The 26,483-nt window shown below is 40.1% G+C and overlaps 2 protein-coding genes across 2 annotated transcripts in view; one reads left to right on the top strand and one right to left on the bottom strand.

Moving 5' to 3' along the window:
* Positions 1–19,437, top strand: part of LOC143877723 (uncharacterized) — a 40,029-nt gene extending 20,592 nt beyond the window's left edge. The window contains exons 17-29 of the mRNA XM_077379925.1: positions 657–782; positions 901–990; positions 5,545–5,661; positions 5,784–5,864; positions 5,968–6,075; positions 11,874–12,043; positions 12,168–12,246; positions 12,336–12,410; positions 13,248–13,345; positions 13,620–13,727; positions 13,821–13,878; positions 13,988–14,200; positions 14,590–19,437. Of these exons, the coding sequence (XP_077236040.1) occupies positions 657–782; positions 901–990; positions 5,545–5,661; positions 5,784–5,864; positions 5,968–6,075; positions 11,874–12,043; positions 12,168–12,246; positions 12,336–12,410; positions 13,248–13,345; positions 13,620–13,727; positions 13,821–13,878; positions 13,988–14,200; positions 14,590–19,149 (5,883 nt within the window). The 3' untranslated portion in view covers positions 19,150–19,437. The remainder of the gene's footprint in view (positions 1–656; positions 783–900; positions 991–5,544; positions 5,662–5,783; positions 5,865–5,967; positions 6,076–11,873; positions 12,044–12,167; positions 12,247–12,335; positions 12,411–13,247; positions 13,346–13,619; positions 13,728–13,820; positions 13,879–13,987; positions 14,201–14,589) is intronic.
* Positions 19,438–20,516: 1,079 nt separating this feature from the next.
* LOC143877722 (nudix hydrolase 17, mitochondrial-like) lies at positions 20,517–23,425 on the bottom strand. Its single transcript, XM_077379924.1, has 5 exons — positions 23,073–23,425; positions 21,971–22,082; positions 21,744–21,827; positions 21,114–21,242; positions 20,517–20,981 (listed from the first exon to the last, which is right to left on the bottom strand). The coding sequence occupies exons 1-5, from the start codon at positions 23,144–23,146 to the stop codon at positions 20,838–20,840; spliced, it is 543 nt and encodes a 180-aa protein (XP_077236039.1). The 5' UTR covers positions 23,147–23,425; the 3' UTR covers positions 20,517–20,837.
* Between the last annotated feature and the right edge of the window lie 3,058 nt (positions 23,426–26,483).

Genomic DNA, 26,483 nt, shown 5'->3' with positions numbered 1-26,483 from the left:
TAGGTATCCAGGTTGAAGATGAGATGGGTTTCATGTTTTTGAGATAGGGGTTTTGAACAATTTGTTGAAGTGTTTTGGTGATTCAAGTTACGTTGGATTTAGATCCAAGTTACTGTTTTGTTTCTTCTTCTTATTCTTTTATTACTTTTATTAAAGTATTTTGATTTCAGTTCACATATTAAGGCTCAACAGATCCAAGATTCAATACCCACCTTCGCAGCCACCATATCCATCTCATTTTCAGTTGGGGAAGACGAGGGCATTTTGGTCATTTTCGCCTCGCCGTCTACTCCGTCACGTTAAAAAAACCATTGTAACTTCAAGGGGTGTACTTGTCATGTTTTGAAAGTCAGGGTTAGAGTTGAATGTGTCAGAAACTAGAGGGGGTGTATCTGTATTTTTCCCTTTAAATAATTATGATTTATCGTTTTCATTTACCTCCATCTCCTGTGTCAGTGCTTATATTCTGTATTTCTCGTGTAAATTTTTGTCTGTCCTATTTCCATTGCAATAGTCAATTGTGTTTAAATTCATTTTATTTCTTGTAATGTCTATTGCCTATTTTCGTTCGTTTTTCCCCCTGTAATTCTACTTGGACTCTGGGTTTGGGTTGCGGTTTTCTAATTATGAATGCAACCATGCGTTGATTTATATAGAACAATCTTGAGGAGTTGTGGGCGCTACTGAACTTCTTGTTACCAAATATTTTCAACTCATCAGAGGATTTCTCCCAGTGGTTCAACAAACCATTTGAGAGTGGTGTTGATAGTTCACCTGATGAAGTAAGCGTTTTACTTCTTCTATGCTTGCTATATGAATATGTTGTTCTGTCTTTCTTACCCAAATTTAAAAGCAGGTTGTTAAATTCTTATATTCTTGTTGATGGTTATGATTGAATAGGCTTTACTATCTGAGGAGGAGAATCTTTTAATTATAAACCGTCTTCACCAAGTCCTTCGGCCCTTTGTACTTCGGAGGCTGAAACACAAGGTGGTAGATTTTTATATTTCTCGGATGTATATACACTCTGGAACATGTTGTTCGTGGTAAACTGTTTCTTGAATAATATCATAATAACGGATACTTATAATTTCCGATTTCTTTATTTCTTGAGAAGGTGTAATATATTTACAGTTATTAGTTTATTTTGTATTTAGCCATTCTTGTAGGCTATGCATTTAGTATTTGAAATATGTTGTTCTTGTTGAGCTACTTGATAAAATAAAAATCCTATTAAGTGATGATGTAATACTCCTGGTTCCACTAATTTTGTGGACAAGTTGCATCATTTTGGTACTTAATGTAGTGATATTTGGAGATCTTCAAATTTTATGTATTATGGATTGGATTGGAACTAGAATTTTCATTTTGAATATATATGAATGGCATGCACGAGGCTTTTGGTTTTGTTTATTAAATGTATATAGTATGGACTATAGCCGACCCCAACTAGTTTGGGACAAAGGCTTAGTTGAGTTGAGTTAGTTGAGAGTTGATGTAGTATGGACTATAGAATGACATTCTTTTAAAAATATATGAAATTATATATATGTAGAGTACCAGAGTGACCCAGATTTGGATCCTAATCGACCCGTGAGCCGAAATAGCGAACCGACTTAGCCTACCCTCATCGTACCGCGTACTGGGCTACCATCGTAGCTCGTATCCGTTCTAATCTATTCAGCCTCTTATTTAAATAGAGATTTGTCTAATGTCCCTGCGCTCCCTAGTTTTGGCGGGCGAGATCAATTAATTAGGGAATCAAGCCTCCTACCCTTCCTATCTGAACTCGTGTCTTTTAGGGAAAGTCTTTATTTGCTGGCGAGAAAGGGCTAGGTTGTAGAGTGAGCAAGTGGACCGAGTATGTTAATAATATGGCCCTTCATGCAAAGTATAGCCAAAGAGAGGAAAGTTCCAGCTTAGGCTGTTCCTTCATGGAGCACAACAGAATGAAGAGGAATTTGTATCATTTGAAATTCATATTCTTATTGAGGAGAGGGAACGAGAAAAACCGAAATCCTACTCGAACAAGAAGTCCTTTAGTGAAAAACTCTTCTTTATATAGTAATTCGACCTATTGCTCTAGAACACCCCCCCCCCCCCCCCCCCCCCCCCCCCCCCCCCCCCGAGCTTTCTGGATCCAACCACCGTAGCGTAGATGAAGAACAAGCTACACGAGGAACAAGCCTCCTATTAGTAAGGCCACGGAGTAGACCATCTCGTAGCACATAAACAACACTCCATAACATTCCATAATAGAGAATAGGCTCTTAAGCGCCTATCCACCAGGGAAGGGAGGGGGGGGGGGGGGGGGGGGGGGGGGTTGTTGATGGTGGGGAGGGGATAGGAAGGAATTGAGGTTTGCGAGTCGCGAGGTAGGCCTTTACTTCTCATATTATGAACAAGTCCCCGTTTTCTCTCGAAACATCTTTCTCTTGAAAGATGTTTGGATTATTTAGTATATGAGGTTTTATTGTTCGTGAGATGATTGATGAAACTTGTGCTCAAGAGTTCACGTTAAGGTTAAGGTAAGTGAAGACCTAGAGATGTGTCCTAGTGCGTCTCGCCTTACTAAATAGAGACCTTCAAGCTTATCTGTCCTTTCATCTTCGGGTTGATGTGCACCAGCCCTGTTAGCCTCCTATCCTGCCCCTTTGCCCAAAGCAAGCAATGTCACATGGCAAAGGTAGCTGAGGTTGAGGGGTCTGAAGAAAGAAAGCTACTGCGTTCCTCGGATTCTGGGGGTTGAGTCTGACGCTTTAGTTACGTAGTGGTAGCAAGCAGACGAAGCTACTAGCACATGTTACGTAGGTGAATAACGCTTAGTTCATTAGGCAGCTGGCGCCGCCTTAGGTCATAGAGGGGAATGACATTTTCATAAGCATAGTTGAAAAATCTCATTTTCTGTGTGGTTTACCGTATCGTGTACCGGAACGAACCACGTTCCAAGTAACCTTGTTCCTATCCTGGAAAGTTGACCAAACCGTCTAGGACTCTCCATTTATAAAAGTGGATCCCTAACCTTAAGGTACACGCCTAATCTCTTAGAATCACACTATTATTCTGCGCCTTTGCTCGGGCTCTATTGTTGAGGCCTGATCTGACTTGAGCGTTGGATGGTTCCCCTGGAGTCCAAACTCCTGGTCTCCTGACTGTTTGTTCTTTGAGCGTGGGTCGATTCTCGAGCACCGACACCAACATCCTCCCAGCATCTTCGTGCTCCCATCTAGATCTCAACATCAACAGATTGGTGCCCTCAAGGTGGACTTAGAGGAAGCCTATGATAGGCTTAACTGGTGCTTCCCCAGGGTATTGGACTCATGGGATCGAAGAAAAAACAAGAATTTGAGCACCATGGTAACGAGAAGGAGCAATCGCACTCACCTGGGATCACCTTCTGAGGTGAGACCGACCCCGCAACACGGTTCTTGGGGCCTCTTCCACTTGAAGACATTCGACCCCCGGCCCCGCAGCTAGTAGCTGGACCAACGACCGAAGAATTCAATGATTTAGTGAGACGAGTAGCGGATTTGAGTGGTATGTTTAGAAGATTCGCCGAGATAAAATCGGGTTGCCACACAGGTTGAACGGCCTGCGGAGCAGGTAGATGATGCGTCAGCCCAACCGTACAAACTAGAGATTCACGACCAGGCTCCCCTTGGAAGAAATCTGAGGAGACTGCGGCAGCCGAGGAGTCACTTTGCCTCCGAATCTAGTCTTGGCCAGCTGGCCGAGCAAAACTGCCCAGCGGAGCCTGACCCAGCAAACGCTGATCTCTGAAGTGATCTATGAGATGAACCGGAATATCTGCGAAATGATAAAGGGGAAGGACCTTGCAGACCAGACGGATCTCGACGAAGAGCTGCTCTCACTATAAGAGATTCTGAGGGAGCAAATCCCTCATAATTACAAGTTACCCCAGCTTGACCAGTACGATGGTACCACTGACCCCGTCGGGCGTTTACGATATTCCAAGGCGACGATGCTGTTCCACGGGGTATCGGACGCCGTCACATGCCGAGCCTTCCCATCCACCTTAAAGAAGGCCACTTGCACCTGGCACGCCAAGATCCGATCTGCTTCCATAATCACATTCAAACAGCTCAGGCGCGAGTTCACGGCTCACTTTGTCAACAGCCGTCCTCGCCACAAGATGATCGACGTCCTGAGGGTTATCAAGCTAAGAAAGGACGGGACGCTGAGGGACTACATAGCCCGCTTCAATACCGAGGTGATGGAGATTCAAGAGCTCGACCAGTCCATAGATTTAATGCTGAGACGATGTACATAGCCCACTTCAATACTGAGGGAGTACATAGCCCGCGTCAATACCGACCAGTCCATAGCTCGACCAAGCATTCCATTCAAAAAATAAAATTATGATGGGAGGATTCATGCTGTTGGAGATTGGAATCAGGTTGGTGATCATGCTTCGAGTGGTTGTTGACTTTGGATCATAAAATGGTATAGTTTAGTTGCTCCCACTCCTCCAACTCCTTCCAGATGTTGTGGTAGCTAAGTGATTTTGAAGGGTGTGTTCTAGAAAAGGCAAAGAAAGTGATGAGGGGAAAGGGAGTAGAATGTACGAGGAAAGGAAGGGAGCTTGGAGGTAGAATAGGGACTAGTAAGTTAATATTAGTGGAATGAACCATGAGCTAATAGAAATTTTAGAAATGCTTGCAGAGTTCATTGAATCATTGGTACAATGACATATTGAGAGATGGAGGTAACAGATTGGAAGGATATGTTGCATCCTTTGAATAAGGAAAGATCTAACAGAATAACATGCAATCAAATATATTAGTAACAAAATTCTTAGAATTTACTGCATACATATTTTACTTAAAAAGTGATTATGAAGTTTTAAAGTACTTTGTTCTTAAGTACCAGTTCAGTTATGGTTATAGTCTATTACTTGTAGGATGAGCAAGCACCGATTTGCATTTGATAGTACTGTATGTACATCGGGCTTTGCATCCTTTGTTTGAGAATGAATCATTCCATATGAATGGGTTTGGAGTTGAAATGGTGTAAATCCTTTATTTTATGTCTAGAATTGTTTTTGTAATACTTTTATTATCTTCTCCATCTTCATGAGTGAAAAAACCGTGCTGAATGTGGATTTATATTATTTTTCACACGAATTCCATCATTAAACAGGCAATCTTCTATATCAGTTGCAACAAATGTTCAATAACTTGGGCCTTTTCAGTTTTTGAGTTTGACTTGGCCGCTATCAATGAAAATCTTGCTGATTGTAAAAGTTAGCAATCGATCTCTGAATGGCTGATTTTAATAAAATTTGAATTTGGATCTGGTACTTGGATCATGAAGAAACTGAGCAAACTTGACATAGTTCCGAAGATTATTAGCATGCTTCTTAAACAATGGTCATAGCTGACACTCTGTTTTCTGTGCTTTCTGCTTACAAATTTCTACTCTTAATCGTTCTTAGTTGTGTTGTTTTCTAAAACCGCTGAGAATGTTAAAATCTTTTTTCGAGTTATATTATTAGTCCATTCATACATTCCTTTTCTCTTGTAGGTTGAGAATGAATTACCTGAGAAGATTGAGAGACTTATACGGTGTGAGGCTTCCGCTTATCAAAAACTTTTGATGAAGAGAGTCGAGGATAATCTTGGTTCCATTGGAAATTCAAAGGTATCCTTTACATTCTGATTTCTGTTTCCCATATTTAGGCTTCTTGTTAGTAACATCCGATTACTATGTTAGTTTGGGAGACTTTGACTTCCCTATCCTAAACCTCATTACTCCGTGATCAGGGCCGCTCTGTGCACAACACTGTGATGGAATTACGCAATATATGTAATCATCCATATCTTAGCCAGCTACACGCTGAGGAGGTATGTCCTATTGTCACCATTTCACCAAAGTTTCTGTTTAGAGTATTTCTCGGTTATTGTTGCTTTACTTCCATTATCATGCTGACTGCTTCCGTGCCTGTAGGTTGATAGTTTGATACCTAAACATTATCTGCCACCAGTTGTGAGACTTTGTGGAAAGCTAGAGATCTTAGATCGTTTGTTGCCAAAATTAAAAGCAACTGATCATCGGGTATGTAAAAATCCTAAGATACTTTTCTCAGTTCTCACTATGTTGGACTTGATATAAGGTGATACTTTAAGTACTGATGTTTGTGAACATATGTTTTTCTCTTCTATTCACGTTTTCGGTGACTTTATTTATTTGATATGTCTTTTATATAAATTCTATCCATGACATTGTTGTAAATGAGTATTTTCTTTGAAGGCTGGTCCTCAAACTCTGTACAGTATCGTATATCTTTTTTGTGTTCTCTTATCTGATCCTTATGAGCAATTCTACTTTAAAATTTTCCTTGCAAATTCCTCAATAAAATTTCCCCTTGATGTTGGAATCATTGGCTATTGTATCCTCTAAAGTTGTTGCAAAACATTAACTTCATGTTGCATGTCTTTTTTAAGATAAGGTCCAGTTCATTTTTTTTTAAAGGCATTAGAGATTTAATGGCTTCTACCTTCAGCCATGCTTCGAGGCACGATGCTTTATCAATGAGTGTGGTGTACACTTAGTAGTGTAAATGCCTCTGAGGTGGATGCCACTTAGTGCTGAGACATTTGAGGCGTACTCCTCTTTGTCATTCTGTAAGAGGTGCGAGGCTCTAGAAAAAATCCTTGGGCAGCTTTATCTCTTGTGAAACCTTTTTTTTTTTTGAAAGGTGACTGATTTAATTCCAGAACAGAAGAAGTACATCGAAGGGGACAAGATGTCCCAAAGCCTCAGTGCAATCCCGCCCATGGCTTATAATAGCCGTTACATTAAAATGGAAATCCAAACAAAGCCCATTGAAATAAAAGGAGAAAAGCAAAGAAAAAGTAATGGCATCGGGTAAATAGACAAGTTATCCAAAACCATATCGGGGTATGTTTTGAATCACCGCAACCAATTCCAAATCCACCCCGTCCTTTGCCAAAAAATCTGCCTTTTCATTGGCCGATCTCCTGTAAAACCTTTATTTATTTATTTTCTTTTCTTAAAAAAAAAAAAAAAAACTTTAACTATTTTAATACTTGTAACTATTTTATGTTTTATTTTCTTTTCCTTTGTTTCTTTTTTTTGTGCGTGTGTATTTTGGCAAATGCATCATTTTCTTAATGGTGTAAATTTTATTAGAAAGGGGCGGGGGGCGCTAATTCCCGAGGTGGTCATGTAAAGTACAATCCTCTAAGCAACAATTTCATGAATACACTATAAAACCCAACCAGCGCATTCTCCTCAATGAGACAACTGATCAAATATCAAGATCACCTCTTTATTAACTCCCGAGCGTGCCAAAGCATCCGCCTCTGAATTAACCGATTGCCAAATCTGCTGAATCTTTGTATCATAGCACTCTAACTGATTGTGGATCTCTTCTATAACATCTGCAAATCTCCATGGAAAAGAGATCCCATCTCTCACCCATCTAACTACATCGACGGTATCTCCCTCAATGACTGGCTGGTATATCTGGGATGGGTCATCTAGCCTGATCTCATAAAGAATAACTTGGACCTCTACCTCATTAGAGTGTTTCACGCCTATAGGTCCCGAATACACCCAGAGAACTTTGCTAGCCTCATTTCTTAGAAGCCCCCCATTGCTTGCTGGGCTAGGGTTGCCAACACTCGAACCGTCAAAGTTTAGCCTCAACCTCCCAGGCGGAGTAGGGCCCGTCTTGGCTGAGGATCCTTAGAGTGTACATTGCTCTGCCTGATCTCCTCCCAAGACTTGTAGGCAGAAGGCACCGAAATAACTCGGAAAATGATAAGCCTTTATACCCATTGGAAAACAGTAGAAAAGATTTTTATCTAATTATTATTTACGCCTTTAGATACCCCTCTGAATACTCTCATGTTTATTTCCTTCCATACGAGCCAAAGAGTGGCGGCCAAGAACAAATTCTACAAAATTTTACCTCTGGATGTCCAAGGAGCGAATATCCAGGACTCAAAGTGACCTGCAATATGGCCAACGAGAACCCAACTAATGCTAAAGTGTCAAAAAACGAAGAGCCAAAGGTTGTGGGTTAAGCAAAGGGCATGATGATTAACTATGTTCCCGTGTCGGGATCCGACATGGATTCGAGGTGTCGGATTTTTCAAACCCCCAAAAGTAGGATTCAGATTTGGTTCAAAATTTTTTTTTTTAAAAAAAAAATAAAATATATATATATATATATATATATATATATATATATATATATATATATGAGAAAACGGTTCCTACACATATGTGTAGATAAGTTATCTACACACTAGCTTAAAATACAGTGGGGGCTACATTATTTGGGTGATCCAAACCATTCATTTTTAAGGCCCTCACATAGATAGGGTGTCCACAAAAAATCAGATCCATAGGATCATCCTAACCATTCGAACTGTGGAGGCAAAAAATGGACTAATTTGTGAAGGTTTAAAGACATCAATTTTACCTCCACAAATCGTAGGGTTGGGATGATCCTATGGATCTGATTTTTTGTAGACACCCTATCTATGTGAGGGCCTTTAAAATGGATGGCTTGGATCACCCAAACAATGTGGGCCCCCACTGTATTTTAAGAACTCTCTACACATATGTGTAGGAACCGTTCTCTCTCTCTCTCTCTCTCTCTCTCTCTCTCTATATATATATATATATATATATATATAGAGAGAGAGAGAGAGAGAGAGAGAGAGAGAGAGAGAGGAAAAGGATTGTACGCTCGAGTGTACCTAACCTTAGGTACGCTCGAGTGCCAAATCACATGGGTCCCACATTTTTTTGGTCATCTAAACCATTCATTTGCAAGGCCCCATCATAGATAGGGTGTGTACCAAAAATCAGCACCATTGAATCATCCTAACCCCTCCAAAACTGGAGGGCAAAATGGGCAGATTTGTGGACAAACAGTGTCTGTCCATTTTGACCTCCACAAATGGATGGGTTGGGATGATCCTATGGAGCTTATTTTTGGTATGCACCCTATCTATGATGGGGCCTTGCAAATGAATGGTTTAGATGACCAAAAAATATTTGGGACCCATGTGATTTGGCACTCGAGCGTACCTAAGGTTAGGTACACTCGAGCGTACAATCCTTTTCCTCATATATATATATATATTCATGAAAATTTTGAAGGTAGAGGGTTGAGGCGAGTTTTGTATTAAGAGAGTTTAAGGAGGAAGGGGGTCAATGTTCGAAGCGCTAGGGTTTTTAACTTTTTATTAAAAGAGTACGGGTTGTGCTTTCATTCAGAAAAAGTTAAGAACAAAATACGTTTAAAGGGAAAATATATAGGATTCGCATTTCAAAAGAGACAACGATGAATCGGATTTGCCCCAAAAAAACAGGATTCGTGCGAGACACTGCTACGACAAGAATCCGGGTGTGTCCCACGTGAATCCATGTCCGATTCGGATGCGGAGACGTGTCGACACGGATTCGGCAGAGGGGAGGAAAGAATCCATGCGACATAGACTATGTTCTTATGTCTAAGACGAAGGTAGTGTATTGCGAGGATCTTGTCGACACAGCCATTAAAAAAAAGGATCTTGTCTACACATGCAGTCCAGCAAAAAACATTCTCTCAATGGGGCTTTTGATCTTCCACACATTTCTAGCAGATGATTGGGGAGAAACTTAGATCATGTGGCCATAATAGGATTTTATAGTAAATATACCCGTCGGGGTCCAACTCCATACTCATCTGTCAAATCCCTGTTTCCTGAGATAAACTGAGTTGATTCAGGATCGAAATGATGCAACGACTTCCAATGCCCTGATAAAAAAGGTTCCTTCTAAAATAAAAATTCCGGTCAACTAAGCCGTGCACTCTATGGATCACATCAACCACACATTTCTTTCTGATGCACTAAATTATATACGGAAGGGGAGTCTTCCTTTAATGTCCAGCTCTGCACCTTGTGTCTCTGCAAAATTTAATGTTCACGCCATCTCCCACCCGAAAAGAATTCCTTTATGAAAGAGGTTCGATAATTTCAATCTATCCCACCACACCATAGCCCTGGAGCTGAACTCATCCGAGCTCCATCCACAAAATCATGACCCGTATTTTGCATTTATAGTAACTCTCCATCGGGTCTTTCTATCTCTGCCGAATTTGCATGGCCATTTGCGAAAAAAGGGATTTGTTCGCAGCTTTAGCCTTTTAATGCCTGGCCCGCCCTTTTTGGGTGGCTTGCAGACTTCTTTCCTATTGACCATAGAGAAACCATTTAGCATAATTAAAATAAGTTGGCTGTGCTTGTGAGTGATTTGGCTTGTTGGAATCTCCTGTTTGGTGCGAACTTTGAGAATTGGCACGCCATTGCTTTTACCTTGTGTATGGATGTGATGCCGTGTTCAGTGTTGACTAATGCAAGAGTTTAGTTACTTAGAAAGTTAGAAGTAATTTATTTGAAATTCAGTTTGTGTATTTATACTTGGTAAATGAAGCATATTTTTTTTTCTCTAGATTTTCTCTGTTATGTCTATTTTTTCCGTAACTTTTTCAAGAACTATCAATTTTTAAAAATTGGAAAACTCATTAAGCTTGTTGAGGGGATTATTAAGGGGTAAAGGAGATATTAACATGTTTATAATAGGCTGTAATAGGTTCTAGGTTATTAAGGTTAAGGAAGGTTCTACAGATCTGGATAGATCTGTAATGATGGTGAGAAGGGGTTGATTCCGGATAATAAGGGCCTTTAAATTTCAGGGAGGTTAATGCAATTAAAAATTTAAAACATGTCATGGGAGGCTGTATATACGCTTTAAGGGGCAAGAGCTATGGGCTCTTACATGGTTATAAAAGAACTTTTTTTTTTTTTGAATGGCTGGGTTATCAGGGACTGTAGGTGATTAAACAAGTTGGTTGGGTTCTTTTCGAAGGTTTAGGGGTTGAGGTAAGGTTTATGAGTGCATTCGATGGACTGGGGGAGCAATGGTGTTCATAGGTTGTAGGTTTCAAATAACGAAAGAAAACAAAAAAATGTTGGAGGGAAAGAAGGGGAGAAGAAAAGAGACTGGAGGAGCAACAAAGCCAGGTCAATATCCAAAATTTAGATCTTCTCCTGGTTCTGGACGCAAAACTTGGGAACAACTCAATTTCTCATTCAATTCATTTTGCCTCTAAAGGTCATAGGCCATGCATATTTATAAGTTATTAGCAGTCCACAAAAATAAAAATAAAGGCATGGGAAACTAAACACAAAAAAAGGAAGGTAGATTCTAGCTGCCATAACAAAACATCCTATTAATTTGAGTTTCCTACTGCATGGGCTTTGTAAATAGGTACTAGGACTCTTGAATAGAAACTTCTATCAATACCCCACTAGCCTTGAAACTAAAACTCCACGAAAAATGTGTCAAATGTATTTGCGTTAATATTGATAATGGCACTCCACCCATCATGACACCAGAAATTGATAGTGACACCCAATGTTGATATTGACATCCCTTGTCAATAGAAATTCAAGGACTTGGACTTGACTGGGGCCTGTTTCTTTACCCCTAGTGCAACATATATTTTTATTTTGCAGGAAAAATCTGTGATGATTTCTACTGCAAAGATCCAATTTATGCTGCATCCAATATATTTCTTAACTTAGCAATGTTAATGCCTGCCTTAGTTGTCTTGAAGAGAAGTCTGATGCTCTATTTCCTTGTTCTTTTGTTTGTTTGCCAAGCAGTCATTTTCACACGAAGGATTGCTAAATGGTTATCATGTTAATTAGTATTTAGTAATGTTTCCATCTTAATACTGAAGGGCCATTTGGATCAGTTATTTGGATCGCTTTTCATCCTCTATGTTCTGGAAATTGACTATCTTTATCTGACTGATAATGCTGCAGGTTCTTTTCTTCTCCACAATGACTAGATTGCTTGATGTTATGGAGGAATACCTCTCCTGGAAACGTTACAGGTACCTTCGTTTGGATGGGCATACTTCTGGAGGTGAACGTGGGGCCCTTATTGAGGAATTCAACCGACCAGATTCTTCTGCCTTTATTTTTCTGCTCAGGTGAATTGATTGCTTTGTGTTGCTTCTAGACAGGAGTTTAGGCATCTAGGTTGTTGAATGCAATATGAATTACCTTGTATAGAACCAACTAGAACTAACTTTTTTTTTCTGTATGTCGCCGTAGTATTCGGGCTGGAGGTGTTGGAGTGAATCTCCAAGCTGCTGATACAGTCATTATATTTGATACTGATTGGAATCCCCAGGCAATATATAAAGGCTGTTCTTTTGAAGATTTATGTTTTGTTAACATGCATTTATGTCCATTCTAAGGCTTTAACTGATGGTCAATCAGGTTGACCTGCAAGCTCAGGCAAGAGCTCATAGGATTGGCCAAAAGAGGGATGTCCTTGTTCTGCGATTAGAAACGGTGATATTATTCTCCCTCGCTTAAAAGTAAAATTACTTTACTTGGTTTAGTTGGGAATATCATGCTCCGTGTCTATTTCTCTCCACTTCGTTTAGATTCCTTAAGCTATATTAATGTCTGACAGTATTATTTCCTCTTTGTTTTATGTTTTCACTTTCCTGTTTTTGTAACTACCCTGTGTTTTACTGGCCTTCTCTGTTAGCATTGCACCATTTCTTACTGACACAGGCATGCGTGGCTTATTTTTTTTAGTACATGAATGACTACTTTCGGGTGGCCAAAAATTTACATTTCAATTTTACACAGAAACTGTACCCAGAATTGAATTAGATTGCAAGCAAACAAAAATTTTGCCCAAAATTGAATTAGATAGCACACCAAAAATAGTCCTTAAGTGTTAATTCTTTTTGAAATTTATATTGAACTGATATAATAACTTTAACTACAATATTTGGAATATCAACTTAAGACGCTCTCATACAAAAGCTCAATGGTAGTAGTTCATTGTTAGTGGCTGGCCAGGATGGTAGTGGATTCTGAACCTCAGAGGAAATACTGAGATGGCATTCTCATTGACCACCACTCCACAACGCTTCTGCCTGCATCATCATGCCTCATGAACTTTTATGTAGTCCTGTGATGTAATTGAATAGAGTTTACTCGCATTAAATAATAATGAACTCCTAAAACTTTGATTCAAGTTCAACGTGCCCAAAAAAGCATTCTTTCCAACCTTATACATAGAAATAACTTCTGGGTTTGAATGCGTAAAAACATGATTTATACACTTGTGAACTTTGTTTTCTAGGTCATTTTACAATCCGTTGCTGTAATCAGGTGCGCACTGTGGAGGAACAAGTTAGAGCTGCCGCTGAACACAAACTAGGAGTGGCAAATCAGAGCATTACTGCTGGATTTTTTGACAATAATACGAGGTAAAATGTAATTAGCTCTTTTGAAAGTAAGACCTCTAGAATTTTCTATTATGTAAGGTTGCTCCATTGTGACCTGGTGGTCACGGGTTCGAGTCACAGAAACAGCCTCTCTGCAAAGCAGGGGTAAGGCTGCGTACATCTAGCCCTCCGCAGGCCCCGCAATGGCGGGAGCCTCGTGCACTAGGCCGCCCTTGAACATCCTGCATTTCTATGCAATAGTACTTCAATCCTGTTCATCTTTTGCTGAAGGATTTGCAATGTCTATCTGTCACAGTGCGGAAGATCGAAGGGAATATTTGGAATCCCTCCTAAGGGAGTGTAAGAAAGAAGAAGTTGCTCCAGTTTTAGATGATGATGCTCTCAATGATGTCATAGCCCGAAGGTAAATCTGACCGTTAAAAAAGGGTAAATCTGAATTAGAATAGGAACTAGTCTTTTGTAGACTAACATGCTCTTTTTTTTCTTCATCTTTCAGTGAGTCGGAGATTGACATTTTTGAATCGGTTGACAAACAAAGGCGTGAAGAAGAGATGGTCTGCGTAGATTTAGTCTCTGTTTATTTTTTTATGTTTGTGATTTATCACCTGGATTCGGTGTTATATGCTATTCTAATTGTTAAACTTTCTACCTACCAAATTCCAGGCAGCATGGCAGAGGTTGTTACAGGGACGAATCAAGGAAGGTCCAGAGCCCCTACCCCCTATGCCTTCTCGTCTTGTAACTGATGAGGATTTGAAGGCATTCTATAACGCTATGCAGATATATGAAGCATCTAACATAGGTGTAAAGCGTAATAGTGAGTATCTTGGGGGGCTTGATACCCAACAATATGGAAGGGGCAAACGAGCAAGAGAGGTCAGTTGATAATTTCTTTCACAGTAGTTATTGACATAGTATTTCCACCCTATTTTGGCTGTCATTTCTTGAAAATCCTTTATTTTCAAGGTAAGCCCAAAAGGAGGTGGAAATGCAGTTATTTTAGGAGAAGGCAAAAAAATGGGTGGAAATGCTGAAAAATGAGTTGGAAATATCATTTCAACTCATTACAGACGATGTGGATCCGCATGGAAACCACCAAGTTACCTAAATTACAGGCGATGTGGTTACTGTGATGTGGTGGTTTCCATATGCAAAAACGCCATGGGAGAGTGGTACCTGTCCTGTGTATAAGCTGGTTCAATTTCAGGACATCAAGTTTGCAAGCAGTACGCTCAAATGTTCTATTAAAGGCATTTCTTTTTCAGGTTCGCTCTTATGAAGATCAATGGACAGAAGAAGAATTTGAAAAGCTTTGTCAGGTTGATACGCCCGACTCACCTGAACACAAGGAAGCAACAAAGGATCCGTGTATGACAAAATTCATTGGTGAATCTAAGCTGGGGGGTACAGAAGAGTCCCCACCACTGTCCAAAGAGCCACCACTACCACCCATAGAGCCACAAATGCCATCCAAAGAGCCACCACTACCACCCATAGAGCCACAAATGCCATCCAAAGAGCCACCACTACCACCCATAGAGCCACAAATGCCATCCAAAGAGCCACCCCTGCCATCCAAAGAGCCGCCACTACCATCCAAAGAGCCACAGCCGCCAGCTAAAGAGCAGCCAACAGTGTTACAAAAGCCACCTCCTTATCTCTGCAACGAGCCACCACCTCCAGCCAAACGAGGAAGAGGTAGGCCAAAGAGAGCAAAGGCAGATGTCCCTACACCTCCAAGGATTCCTCCCATACCATCTGAAACTGTCAGCCAACTGGAAATATCGCCTCATAGAGACATTCGTCCTGAATCTGTCACCATCACTGGCGCTACTCCTTTCTTTATTAAGGGACAACACGAGTTTGGCAGTGGATCAGCTCCTGGTTTTCTAACCACTCCTAGTCATGCCATGTCCTCTCAAGTCAAGGGACAAAGTCAAAAGCCTCAAAATGTTTCAAACAAACCTCGAAGACGAGCAAACAAACAGGTTCCCAACTCTCCTGCCATTGGTTCTGATGTTAATTTGGCCTTAGATAATTCCCCAGCATTTGTTTTTGCCCAAGACAAGCAAAGATCAACTAGACCAGCAGGAACTTCTGAGGCACCCGCAGTGACTATTAAGGTTAACCCTATTTCAGGGCTCCAAAAAGTGGTTGATGCAGCGTCAGTCCGTGCCCTGAATACTCCCCGTGTTCAAGATAAACCTAAAAGCATGTTCCCTGCTATGGAGAAAAGGGGAACTCCAGTCTCTGAAGTTAAAGTTGCCGCTCTTGATACCAAATCAGCACCAAGCACAGATCGTACATTCTTGGTGGAATCCAAAAAGCATGACATTGCAAAGACCGGTTTGATTCAAGCTGGACAGGAGAACAAGGTAAGCCTATCTCCAACCATGATGTCTGCATTGGCACAAGATTTGATTGATAAGAGAAACCTTCGAATGGGGTCCTCTGACATGACATCTGACCAGAAGAGAAATCCAACTGGAAAATCAGGGTACTCTTCTGTTCAAAGCACCCAGAAAGTCGGACTTGGTTCTGATGCTCCTAAGGTGGAGCCTCCTGGTAGTTTTATGGCTAATAAAACCACACATATGGAACCTCGAAAAGACAACCCACGTACCAGCAATGCATTACATATGAGCTCTGAAGACATGAAGAAAGAATCATTACATATATCTTCTCCTGTGGCATCTGTCCAGAAGCGAAAGCAAATTGAAAAGCGAATCCGTGCTTCTGTTCAGTATGCTCAGAAAGCGGGAGTTGGTTCTTGTGTCGAGAAGCAAAATCCAATTGAAAAGACCAGGTATTCACCTGGCCAGAGTTCTCAGAAAGCGGTACTTGGTTTTGATGCCTCAAAAGCAGAGCTTCCCACTGGTCTGGCTGGTAATAAGGCTGCCCATCTGGACCTTCCCAAAGTCGAATCTGCTGAAATTCTTCCACATATAATTTCCCAAAATGTGAAGAAAGAAACATTACATGTCGCAACACCCCGCTCCAGAAAGAAATCCTCTGCAGAGAAAAACAAGATTGAGGTACCTGTCACAGCGAATCAGGGACGTGGAAGGAAGGGTCCCATTAGCGCTAATATCAAAGCTTCTTTTGAAACAAAAACTGCACCCACCTATGATTCAATGGTATCTAAGGGCCATGCTTACACGGGGATGTCAAAGGGGCCAGATGGCAACACGATCACTGCAAAGTTCATGGGAGACAAACAAGTGAACAATGTAACCCAACCGAGAATTGTTGAGCCTGAGCAGTCTTGTAATTTGGCAGAGAGAACCCTTAAGATTCAGCCCATTGAAATATTGTCTGAAATGAGGCCACAGTCAACTGAGAAGGCAGAAAGCTCCATTCAAAGTGATCAACAATCAGGTTTGCCAACAATTGGAGATAATGCTGCCAGTTTAATGGACATGAAGTTTGCTCCCAATAAAACAAGTGAAGTCGAATCTGTGGAAGTTAAAGTTAGCAATGAATTGCATCTCAGTGGAACACCACATTCACACTCCCATGAAGCAAAGAAAGAAGGCTCCCCAACTGTAGTCGTTTTATCTCAAATCTCTGTAGATGTGCCATCTCCAGAACAACAATTGAAGACTGAAGACCAATCATCCTTGAAAACAATGTCCCTGGTCGCTGATCGCATAATTGAAAAACAGGAAGGTCACTTTCCAAAAGAACATGATTCACAACTACCATGCAAAATAACTGATTTTCAAGTCTCTGAGGACAGAAGTACTGCACTGGAACTACTTGAAACAAATACTAAAGAAGATCTGGAAGTGGCAAGTGGACTGGTAAACCCTGTCAAAATGGTTGATGTGCCTCTGCTCACTGCTCGGCCTCTTGGAGTTGTAGGACAGGAGAAAGTTGAGGTTGGTCTGGTTGAACCCGACCTCATTTGTAGTGCCGGTGAAAACTCAAATGATTCTAGGCAACTTAACCAAGAGAAGTTTCATACAGGCGCTCGTGTTGTTAGTATTGATTCCGGAGTGGAAGATTCTTCCTCTGGGAAATCAGTCTCAATGGAAGCTAAACCCAACATAATCAGTGACGTGGCTGAGAACCCAACAAAGTCAAGGCAAGTTATGATTCCAGAGATGACTGAAATTGATGACGGAAGCAAACTGGATTGTGGTTCTGAAGAATTTCTAACCAAATCTGCTTCTATCAATGTTAATGATGGGCTTACTCTTCCTAATGAAATTGTCGAACAAGATAGTGGCCAAGTTGTGTCTTTGGTGGCAGACCTTGCTTTGGCTGAAACTTCTTGCTCAGTTAATCTCAATGCAGAGGATACTCCTCAGATACTCTCTGGAAACTCCGTTGAAGTTAAGAATGCCGAGTCTACTGAAAGTCAGTGTGCTTTGGAGAGTAAATCATCTGAACTAGTAGTTAAGGAGGATCTGGATGACCCTTCCAACAAATCTAGTGAGAAAGTTGACAGTGTAACTCCTGCAGAAGATGCTTCTATCCTAAATTGCTCCTCCGTTGAAGTTAAGAATGCTGAGTTTACTGAAAGTCAGTGTGCTTTGGAGAGTAAATCATCTGAATTAGCAGTTGAGGAGGATCTGGATAACCCTTCCAACAAATCTAGTGAGAAAGTTGACAGTGTAACTCCTGCAGAAGACACTTCTATCCTAAATTGCTCTAAGTCTGTTGCCGTTCCAACTGTTATTGGTGCTGAGTTAAGCCAGGATATCAAGAAGGAAAACATAAATTCCACTGGCAATGAAGTGGCTGTAACCGAGTCTGCACTGGATGAGAAAAACAAAGGTTTTGCTGTTGATGAAATTGCAGGGGCAGGCACTGCTCACACCTGCATAGTTTCTGAGAACACCAAGAAAGCTGATGAGCCTGCTGGATTTAGTCAAAGTGAAGTAGTGGATCTTCCTAATGTTGCCTCGGTTGTACCTGTGTCTGGCCAGACCACCCAACCCAACGACCATATCACGGATCCTGTTAATGTCACTGTTGCAGATAATGATTATGTAGCTTCTCTAAGTTCAGTGAAAGCAGATGATTCTACTGGAGAAAGTCACAGTGAAAATCCAAATTCTCCTGGTATTGCTATGGAGAAAGAAAGTGACTCTACTGCTCTATGTCACAGTGAAAATCTTTATCCTAATGGCATTGCTTTGGAAGTAGCTCCCTCCTATCAGCAAGCCCAATTGGATCAGCATACTTTAGAAGCTACTGATCCTGCTGATATCAGGAATGAATGTAATAATTCCGAAGTTCCCACCAATCCCGAGAAAGCTGATGACACTACAAATCTATCCTGTGTCAGGAGTCAAGATAATGGTGCTTGTGTTTCAGAAGCTATTCCTCCATTTCCTGTTGAATCTCGCAATTCAGACACTTTTTCAGAAGAGTGTCGCGAGCTTCAACTTCCAACCGTTGTAGGGGTTAATGATACCAGCGCTGAGAATCGCACTGAAGAAGTAAATCCAGCAGAACTACAAACATCTGTTGAGAAAATTGTTTCCCATCCCGAAGATGATCAGGCTCCAGAAATACTGGATCTATCCAACACTAAGACGGATACCCGTGGAAATTTTAGTGAAGAAATAAACCCTTCCGAAACTCAAACGTCTGTTGAGAAAATTCCGACCCATTCTGTACAGGATCAAGTTGTAGAAATACTGAACCTTTCCAGCACAGTTCAGGATGATACAGTGGGCGTTTCTCAGGTTGTTCCTGAAGAAGTAGCATTTGCAGGAAATACAGACCCATCTTCATCACCATCGGGTGCGAAAGATGAGAAGAATTCTACGGTGTGTACTGCGGCAGGGATAGAGACTAATCAAGAAGAGTGACTGGTGTTGGATCTGATGTAAATTTTGGGCACCTCTGCTGGTAAGAAAGGAGATGGAAAAAATGAAGGTTTTGCTGTATGATCAAGGGAGAATGTTGTGATTATGATAATAAACCTTAGTAAAATTTCAGCGGGGGGGCTCACGTCAAAATAGTATCTCATGAGTGGGTGATTTCACTGCCCTCCACGCCTGTAACTGCAATGACAGATGACCATTTTTTGTTTCTGTGAATGGGGCAAACTGTTCTAATTGTATGGGCGTATATAAAATTTGCAGGGTGTCTCTCCATTGATTTGTTTTCTTGTTTCAGATGTTTTTTTCTTTCTCCCGAGTGCAGACAGGAAACGGGCGTTGATTATGAAGGTTACCACTTATCAGTGCTACTCAGTGAAGATTCTGAATTTAATTTGGTTGTGATTTTCTTATTGTGCTTGTTCACCGTAAGGATATCAACGTGGGGTCTATTTTATCCTTGGATTGACTTGCTATCCTCTGTTCATGTTAACCTTTGTTCTTGCATAAACTTTTATCAAAACAAAATTCGTTTTACAATTGACACGATAATTTCAAGATAAAATAGTCAATCCAAAGAATAGCTTATCCGAGGATTTCTATCCCTGTGATGAGCAACCATATTAGATGTCGCAGATTCCTCATGAAAAAACCATAGAAAATTTAATAGATAATTGTCCACATGGACGAATCACCTTGGCGACGAACACAAATTTCTCAATGAATCATTAAAAGCTTAAATTTATAGACTAATTGAGACAAGGAGATCTACCTCAAATATGATCTCAAAGTCAGTATCAAAGCATTCAAGTGGGGTCACAATAGTTGAATGCAGGCAACGGTTATAAGCTGCAATGTACTAATCTTTATGTATTTTTTTTTATTCTTAACAAAAATTTCAACCCTTTTCTTATGCTAATCCTTTACTCTTCCGTTTCTTGCACCATTTTGAGCCATTCTAGATACCATTTCGAGGCCGTTGGCTCTGATACCATGTTAACTTGCCAACTTCTCCAAAAGCTTAAGCTGTTGGAGAAAGGCGTTATTTATCTTTTATACTTTACCGGTTAACATCACATAAAATCAATCAATATAGAGGTCATGAGAGTCTCGTTTCATTGTGTGCCTTTGTCTCACATTAAGGATGTGTTTGGTTACATCTTATCAAAACATTGGAGTTTTGATAACATTTCCCATTTTTTTTACTTGCTTACAGTATATCTCGATCATCATTCTGCTACCTGGTTGGGTCCTCATGAAAAAAAATGGCATTTCTTGAATGATTCCTGTTATCTTACGAACTTGAAACAAAAGGATTTTCTGACCTGAGTAGTCGATTTGAATTTGAAAAGAGGTGTGACAAGGCAAATTTGCCCCCCATGTATTCATCAAAACTTCACTAAATTTAACAAAGAATGAACTGAATGGAACTAAAATATACATCTCTTTTTTTCACTTTTTTCTGTTATTGAATCTCGTCTCAATTCTTAAACCATGATTTCAAGCAGGAACACCTGCAAGAAATGAAACAGAGTATAACACAAAGCAGCTGCTGCTGCCTTCTTGATTTCTTATCCCCACATTGTGGATTAAGAACTGAATTGGACTGAGAATTGTGTTTACATTCGTGGGGATCTCTCTTTGTACAAGAACACAGGCATCTCTCTGTATCCCTCCTAGTTGGTTGTTATCTCCCCCCGGCAGTTATGAGTATGGTGATGCAGTTCACCAGCTAGATTTGGAAGACGATTCACCAATTTATCGAGTGCTTCTTTCATCCACTGATAAGGACAGTGTTCTTTTGCTTCCATGACAGTTACCTATATCAATCATCACAATACAGAGCATTTTAGGATAACAAATTCGGAAGCTAGCACAAACTACAAAGATACTTGTATATACAATGTGTTCTTGGTCTAAAATATGATCATCTAGGTGTTATTTGAACCTACCCATTTCCGTTGACGGGCGTCCTTCTCAGGCCAGAGATCGAGTTGTTCTGTTACAAGCAAAGGAAACATGTGCCCCTCTCGAAATATATCTTGACTTTTGCTCTTGAAACTCCATTTACCAAGTTTATGCTGCAATGGTGTGGCAAAGTTCAGTTAGTACTTGAGATGCCTAATGTTGAAGTGTAAATGATTAACTGACACCAACTCTTAACAGCTTAAGCTTTTGGAGTAATTGGTTGTTTCACATGGAATCAGAGCTATTGCCTCATGGAAGGTCCTGGGTTCAAAACCCAACAACTCCTTGATTTTAAAAATCCACGTGTACAGCCAACCCAAAAAAGAAGGGGAGTGTTCAAGTATAGATGTTTAAATAACACCAACTCTAACAGCTCAAGGTTTTGGAGTAATTGGTTGTTTCACATGGTACCAGAACTACTGCCTCACGGCAGATACTAGGTTCAAAACCCAACAACCCCTTGATATTAAAAGTCCACGTGTACGGCCAACCCAAAAAAGAGGGGGGAGTGTTGAAGTATAAATTCTTAAATAACACCAACTCAAACAGCTTAAGCTTTGGATTAATTGGTTGTTTCACACCTAACAAATCTCGAACTTTAAGTGCAAACTAACCTTAATTTCTCCGTGTACTCCAGCTTCCTCTAATGCTTCTCTCTTGGCTGCTTGTATAATAGATTCATCGGACTCCCAACCTCCCTGAAAATTATATTGCAAAGCAATTTAAGGTAAAATGGTACCACCAATTTCATTATTATTGCAAAGAAATTTAAGGTAGTATCATTTGAATTAGTCATAAAATCTTGGGTGTTGGTTAGAAGTAAAAAGAGAATGATTCATACCTTTGGGAACAAGAGTCCACGCCCGTTACGTGTAGTGATCACAAGAACTTCCAGTGCCTGTTCTACGCCATTACTTAAAGATTTTTCGAGCTTAAATCTATACGGGATGCACCTGCACATATTTAAAAAAAAACAAGAGTATTATTAGACAAAACTTTAAGTTGTAAGCGTTTTCCTGAAAATAATTATCGACAGAGAATAAGCAAAATAAACCAATGATTCTCAATAATAGAGATTCCACAATTACAGTTTCAATCAGATATTGTTCCTCATAATTCTCAATACCAGGCCATAAGGAATTGTGAATTTATTACATAAAATTAGGGCTCGTTTGGATGTACCCAAGATTGCTATTTCTTCTTTCTTTTTTCTTTCTTCTTTTTTGTAAATAGCAATTTGAGTGCAATCATTTTCACCTCCCTAGATAGCTCTTGCACCCAAATTGTAATTATGGGTAGTACACCCAAATCGCCCTTAGGCATTAAAAATTCAAGTTAATCTAACTAAAATGTTGGCTCCATGTTCAAGAAATAGTGAAAATCCCTCTTTTCATTGAAATAACACATTTATGACCTTAATTTTACACAAAATGAAAAAGCCAAACATCTGTTGTGACCAAAACGCCAAATATATACATAAAAAAGAAGAATCAACAACATAATTTTTATTCACCTTCTCCCTTATTTTCAACTTTCTCCATTGGCTGCTATAATTAAGAAAGAGTTTACAAATGAGCCAAAAAAAAAAAAAAAACCCATGGAAAACAAGGGTTAAAAAAAAAGATAGGGCAAACTAAAACTATTTGTCAAAAATTCTTACAATAACCCCAGAAAGGATTAAAAGAGTCTTAATGGGGGTTTGTATGAAAACAGTCAAAATTTTCAGTTTTCACAAAAAACCCAGAAATCTTCTCAAACATGTCTCTTAAATCCATAGTCAGCAAAACCCAATTAAAATAAAAACCCAAAATGGTAAAATTTTAAAGTCTCACGAAAAGCCAAGATAATTCCCAAAATCTTACCCATAAACCCATGATAATAAGAAAAAACGAGAGAGAGAGAGAGAGAGAGAGAGAGAGAGAGAGAGAGAGAGAGAGACTAACCCTACAACAAGGCGACCCCCGCTTTGGTTATAACGTTGTAATTGTCTTCCCGTGCGAGCCACCAAAGCAACCATCTTTGCTCAATCAATAAAAAAGAAACTCACACTTTGTCTCTTACAAAAGTGCTTCCAAAAACCCTATAAAAATTGCACTCTCCTTTTTCTCAAAACAAACAGACCAATAATGAAAATTCAGTTTCTCTCCTATTAGAATTAAAACTAAGAAGAGGAAGAAGACGAAGCACGATTGATAATTGAGTGGCAAACGTTACAGCCTTTCCTTTAATAGAGAGCGAATGGACAATGGAGAGGTGTGTATAGCGCACTGAAATTGAAAATTATAGAAAAAAAATTTCTCCCAAAGCGTGTCCCGCTTTCGCACACTGTCCCGTTGATTCTCTGCTGTCATAACACGCTAATTGCACGTCAATCTGTTCAAATAGCTGATGATCTGAACCGTAGGATTTAATGACGCGCTAAAAGGCTGCTGAATTAATTGAAAGCCTTTTCGCAGTTGACTTTTGCCTGAGAGTGCGGCCACTTAAGATGATTAACTGAATAAGACAAAATTAGTTGAAAAGTGAGCTTGTGTGGCTGTTCTCTAGTGCAAAAGTCAGCGGTGAAATGGCTTTCCGCGAAATTCCACCGGAGAATGTTCCTTGTCGTTGATTAGACACTTCGATTCCTTTTCTTCCCACCGCTTCTAGTATCACAAGAGGAGTCACAAATACACTAGAGGGGTGGCCTGGGGAAGAAACGGGGGCGAATATATCACTTCACTTTTATTATTGCAATTTCTAGCCTTCTAGGTGGCCGGTGGGTGAAGATTAGATTTCCCGTTCTTTCATTTGGTAGGACCATCAGCTCAATGACAAAAGACAATTTCCGAGTCCAAGGAGGGACACGTGTGTAAAATCAAAACCGTTGATCTTGTAGATCAACATTAGGGGATTCACACGGTCTTGGTCCCATCCCCAACTGGCATCCCATGTGTAAGATAGAAGGTTATATAAAAATCAATCTTACCTTAGCTTTACTTGGAGAACAGTAAAGGAGGTTTGATGGATCAAGGGCCTAGGATCATCCAATCTAGGTTTTTTCAATGGTATTTGGTTGGATTTTCAGATCACCCATCTGATCATAAGAAATAAGTGGGGCCCAACAAGTTTCTTTTAGGAGAGAGAGAGAGAGAGTGAAGTTTTAGTTCTAATTACTGGGCCCACACAACTATTAGGGCATGTCACACAAACTAAAAGGTGGGACCATAGGATACCTGCCCTCCTTAATTGTGGTGAGAAATAGGGTGGCATTTTGAGAGGAGACACTAAAGAGAGAAGATAGATACATCAGCCATGTCCATGATGTCAATTGATCTTATCCAAGAAGAGATTAAAAAGTTAGAATAAGGAGAGACTGAACTAGTTGGTGAGTATTTTAGAATTAGATACTTTTCATTACCCAAATAAAGAATCAGTAAAAGAAGAAAGAGACAAGCCGCACTCCACCCCCTCCCCTAGAAAAGGTCTTTTAAAATCTTCAACTGCTCCGCTTCTTAGAAAAAGTCCTCCACCAGGCCACCACCACCAACAACAACACCAAATACAGTATGTCTCTCTCTTCTTTTTCCTTGAAACTCATTATATTAAGGCTGTTGATGTCATGGGCCCTACCATGTTTTAATAATTGCACAGACTCAGCTTCCGAGACCTATTTGGAGGATCTTTTAATCCTGTCATCAGCTAATTAAATCACAAATATCATTCTTGGGAATTTCTCGGCAAGGAAAATTCTTGGGATGTATTCAATTTTTATATTTTGGGTTTATATAGGAAAAAACGATAAAAATAAAATTATATAAAAATTCAATTTAAGAAATAATATGAAATAAAAAAAACGTCGTAAATTATATATCGTGATATTATCAAGATATTTTTCGGCTAAATGATAAACAAAAAATATCACTATATTTTTTTAAATCTCACAATTATTTTGGAATTTTGTCATTTTATCAAATCGGAGATGTTGGAAAGTTGCCTTATTTCCAACCTTATTTCTCAATTGCAGTGGGATTCGTTTGAGACAAAAAGGAAAGCCATCTTTTTAGGTTTTGGGGGAAAACCTAAATACTAAAAAGAGAGGGGGTTTTCTTGTGTGGAAAAATCAAGGAAGGAAAAGAGAGAAAAAGAAAGAGTAGTGAAGAGAGAGAGACAAATGGAGAAGAAGAAGAAGAATATAGGGTTTTCTATTTGGGTTTTCTTCTTGGGGTATTCTCTTGGGTTTCTCTTGGGGTTTTCTCTCGGATTTTCTCTTGGGTACGATCTTAGGTTTGAGAAGCAAGGAAATGATTGCGGGTTTGTGGGTTTGAGATTAATCCATTATAATCCTTGTATATTGTTTTTCTCATAGTGGAAGATCGTGTTTCTCGCTCGTGGAGTAGGCTTTGCCGAACCACGTAAAATCTTGGTGTTCATCTTGTGGTTTGTTTGTTTATTTTATCTTTCTGTTTAATTTGTGCACGATCGGATTGGATTGCCCGGCGGGATTTTCTCAACAAGTGGTATCAAAGCTCAGGTGGAGCGTCGAGGCTGGGTGGAGTGATCGTGGGTGTTGTGATTGGATCACGGTTAGAGCGATTTTTTGGGGTGGAAAGATTGTCAAAGAAGATTCTTGTTCGAGGTGGAGCGTTACACTGAGAAGTGCGAAGTAATCTGAGATGGCGGTAAAATCGAGTTCTACTCAGTTCAACATCGACAGATTTGACTCAAATGGTAGTTTCACCTTATGACAGATGAGGGTGAAGGACATCCTAGTTCAATAGGGCTTGGCTAAGGCATTGAAGGGAAATGATGGAAAGCCAAAGAAGATGACGGGTGCCGAGTGGGAAGACATAGAGTCGAAGGCGGTCAACACAATTCAACTATGTCTGGCAGATAGCATTATATTTAACGTTATGGAAGAAGAAGATGTGCCTAAATTATGGGAGAAGTTGGAAAAGCTTTACATGTCAAAAAGCTTGGCCAACCGGTTATATCTGAAGCGGCAATTGTACGGGCTGAAGATACAGGAAGGCGGGGATCTTCTGGAACACATCACGGTGTTCAATGGACTTGTGGATCAGCTCCACAAGGTTGACGAAAAGTTGAAGGAAGAAGGCCCTTTTGCTTCTTACTTCTCTTCCTGATTCGTATGACAACCTGGCGATGACTTTATTGTATGGTAAGGATACGATAAAGTTGGAGGAAGTCACAGCGTCGCTCTTATCGAATGAGATGCGGAAGAAACATGTTCTTGGTGCAAGTGAAGAGCATGGGTTGGTTGTTCATGGTGAGAATCAAAGAGGAAGGTCGTCTGACAGGAGATCAGGAAAAGGCAGGTCAAGATCCAGGGTCGGCGAAAAGGGCGTGCAATGTTA

Source organism: Tasmannia lanceolata, unplaced genomic scaffold, assembly GCF_043159265.1.
Source record: "Tasmannia lanceolata isolate RefF3 unplaced genomic scaffold, GAP_Taslan_0.1 ptg000005l, whole genome shotgun sequence".
In the NCBI taxonomy this organism is placed as follows: domain Eukaryota; kingdom Viridiplantae; phylum Streptophyta; class Magnoliopsida; order Canellales; family Winteraceae; genus Tasmannia; species Tasmannia lanceolata.
Note: the sequence above shows the minus strand (reverse complement) of the source record. Positions and strands in the feature narration are given on the sequence as shown.

Bases quoted from the DNA above. Each gene is read 5' to 3' on its own strand.
- LOC143877722 (XM_077379924.1), bottom strand. From the start codon at position 23,146: ATGGTTGCTTTGGTGGCTCGCACGGGAAGACAATTACAACGTTATAAC. The intron at 21,243-21,743 runs GTTAGTTTGCAC...ACACCATTGCAG, and splicing joins GAGTACACGGAGAAATTAAG to CATAAACTTGGTAAATGGAG. The intron at 20,982-21,113 runs GTAGGTTCAAAT...TGATTGATATAG, and splicing joins ACGCCCGTCAACGGAAATGG to GTAACTGTCATGGAAGCAAA.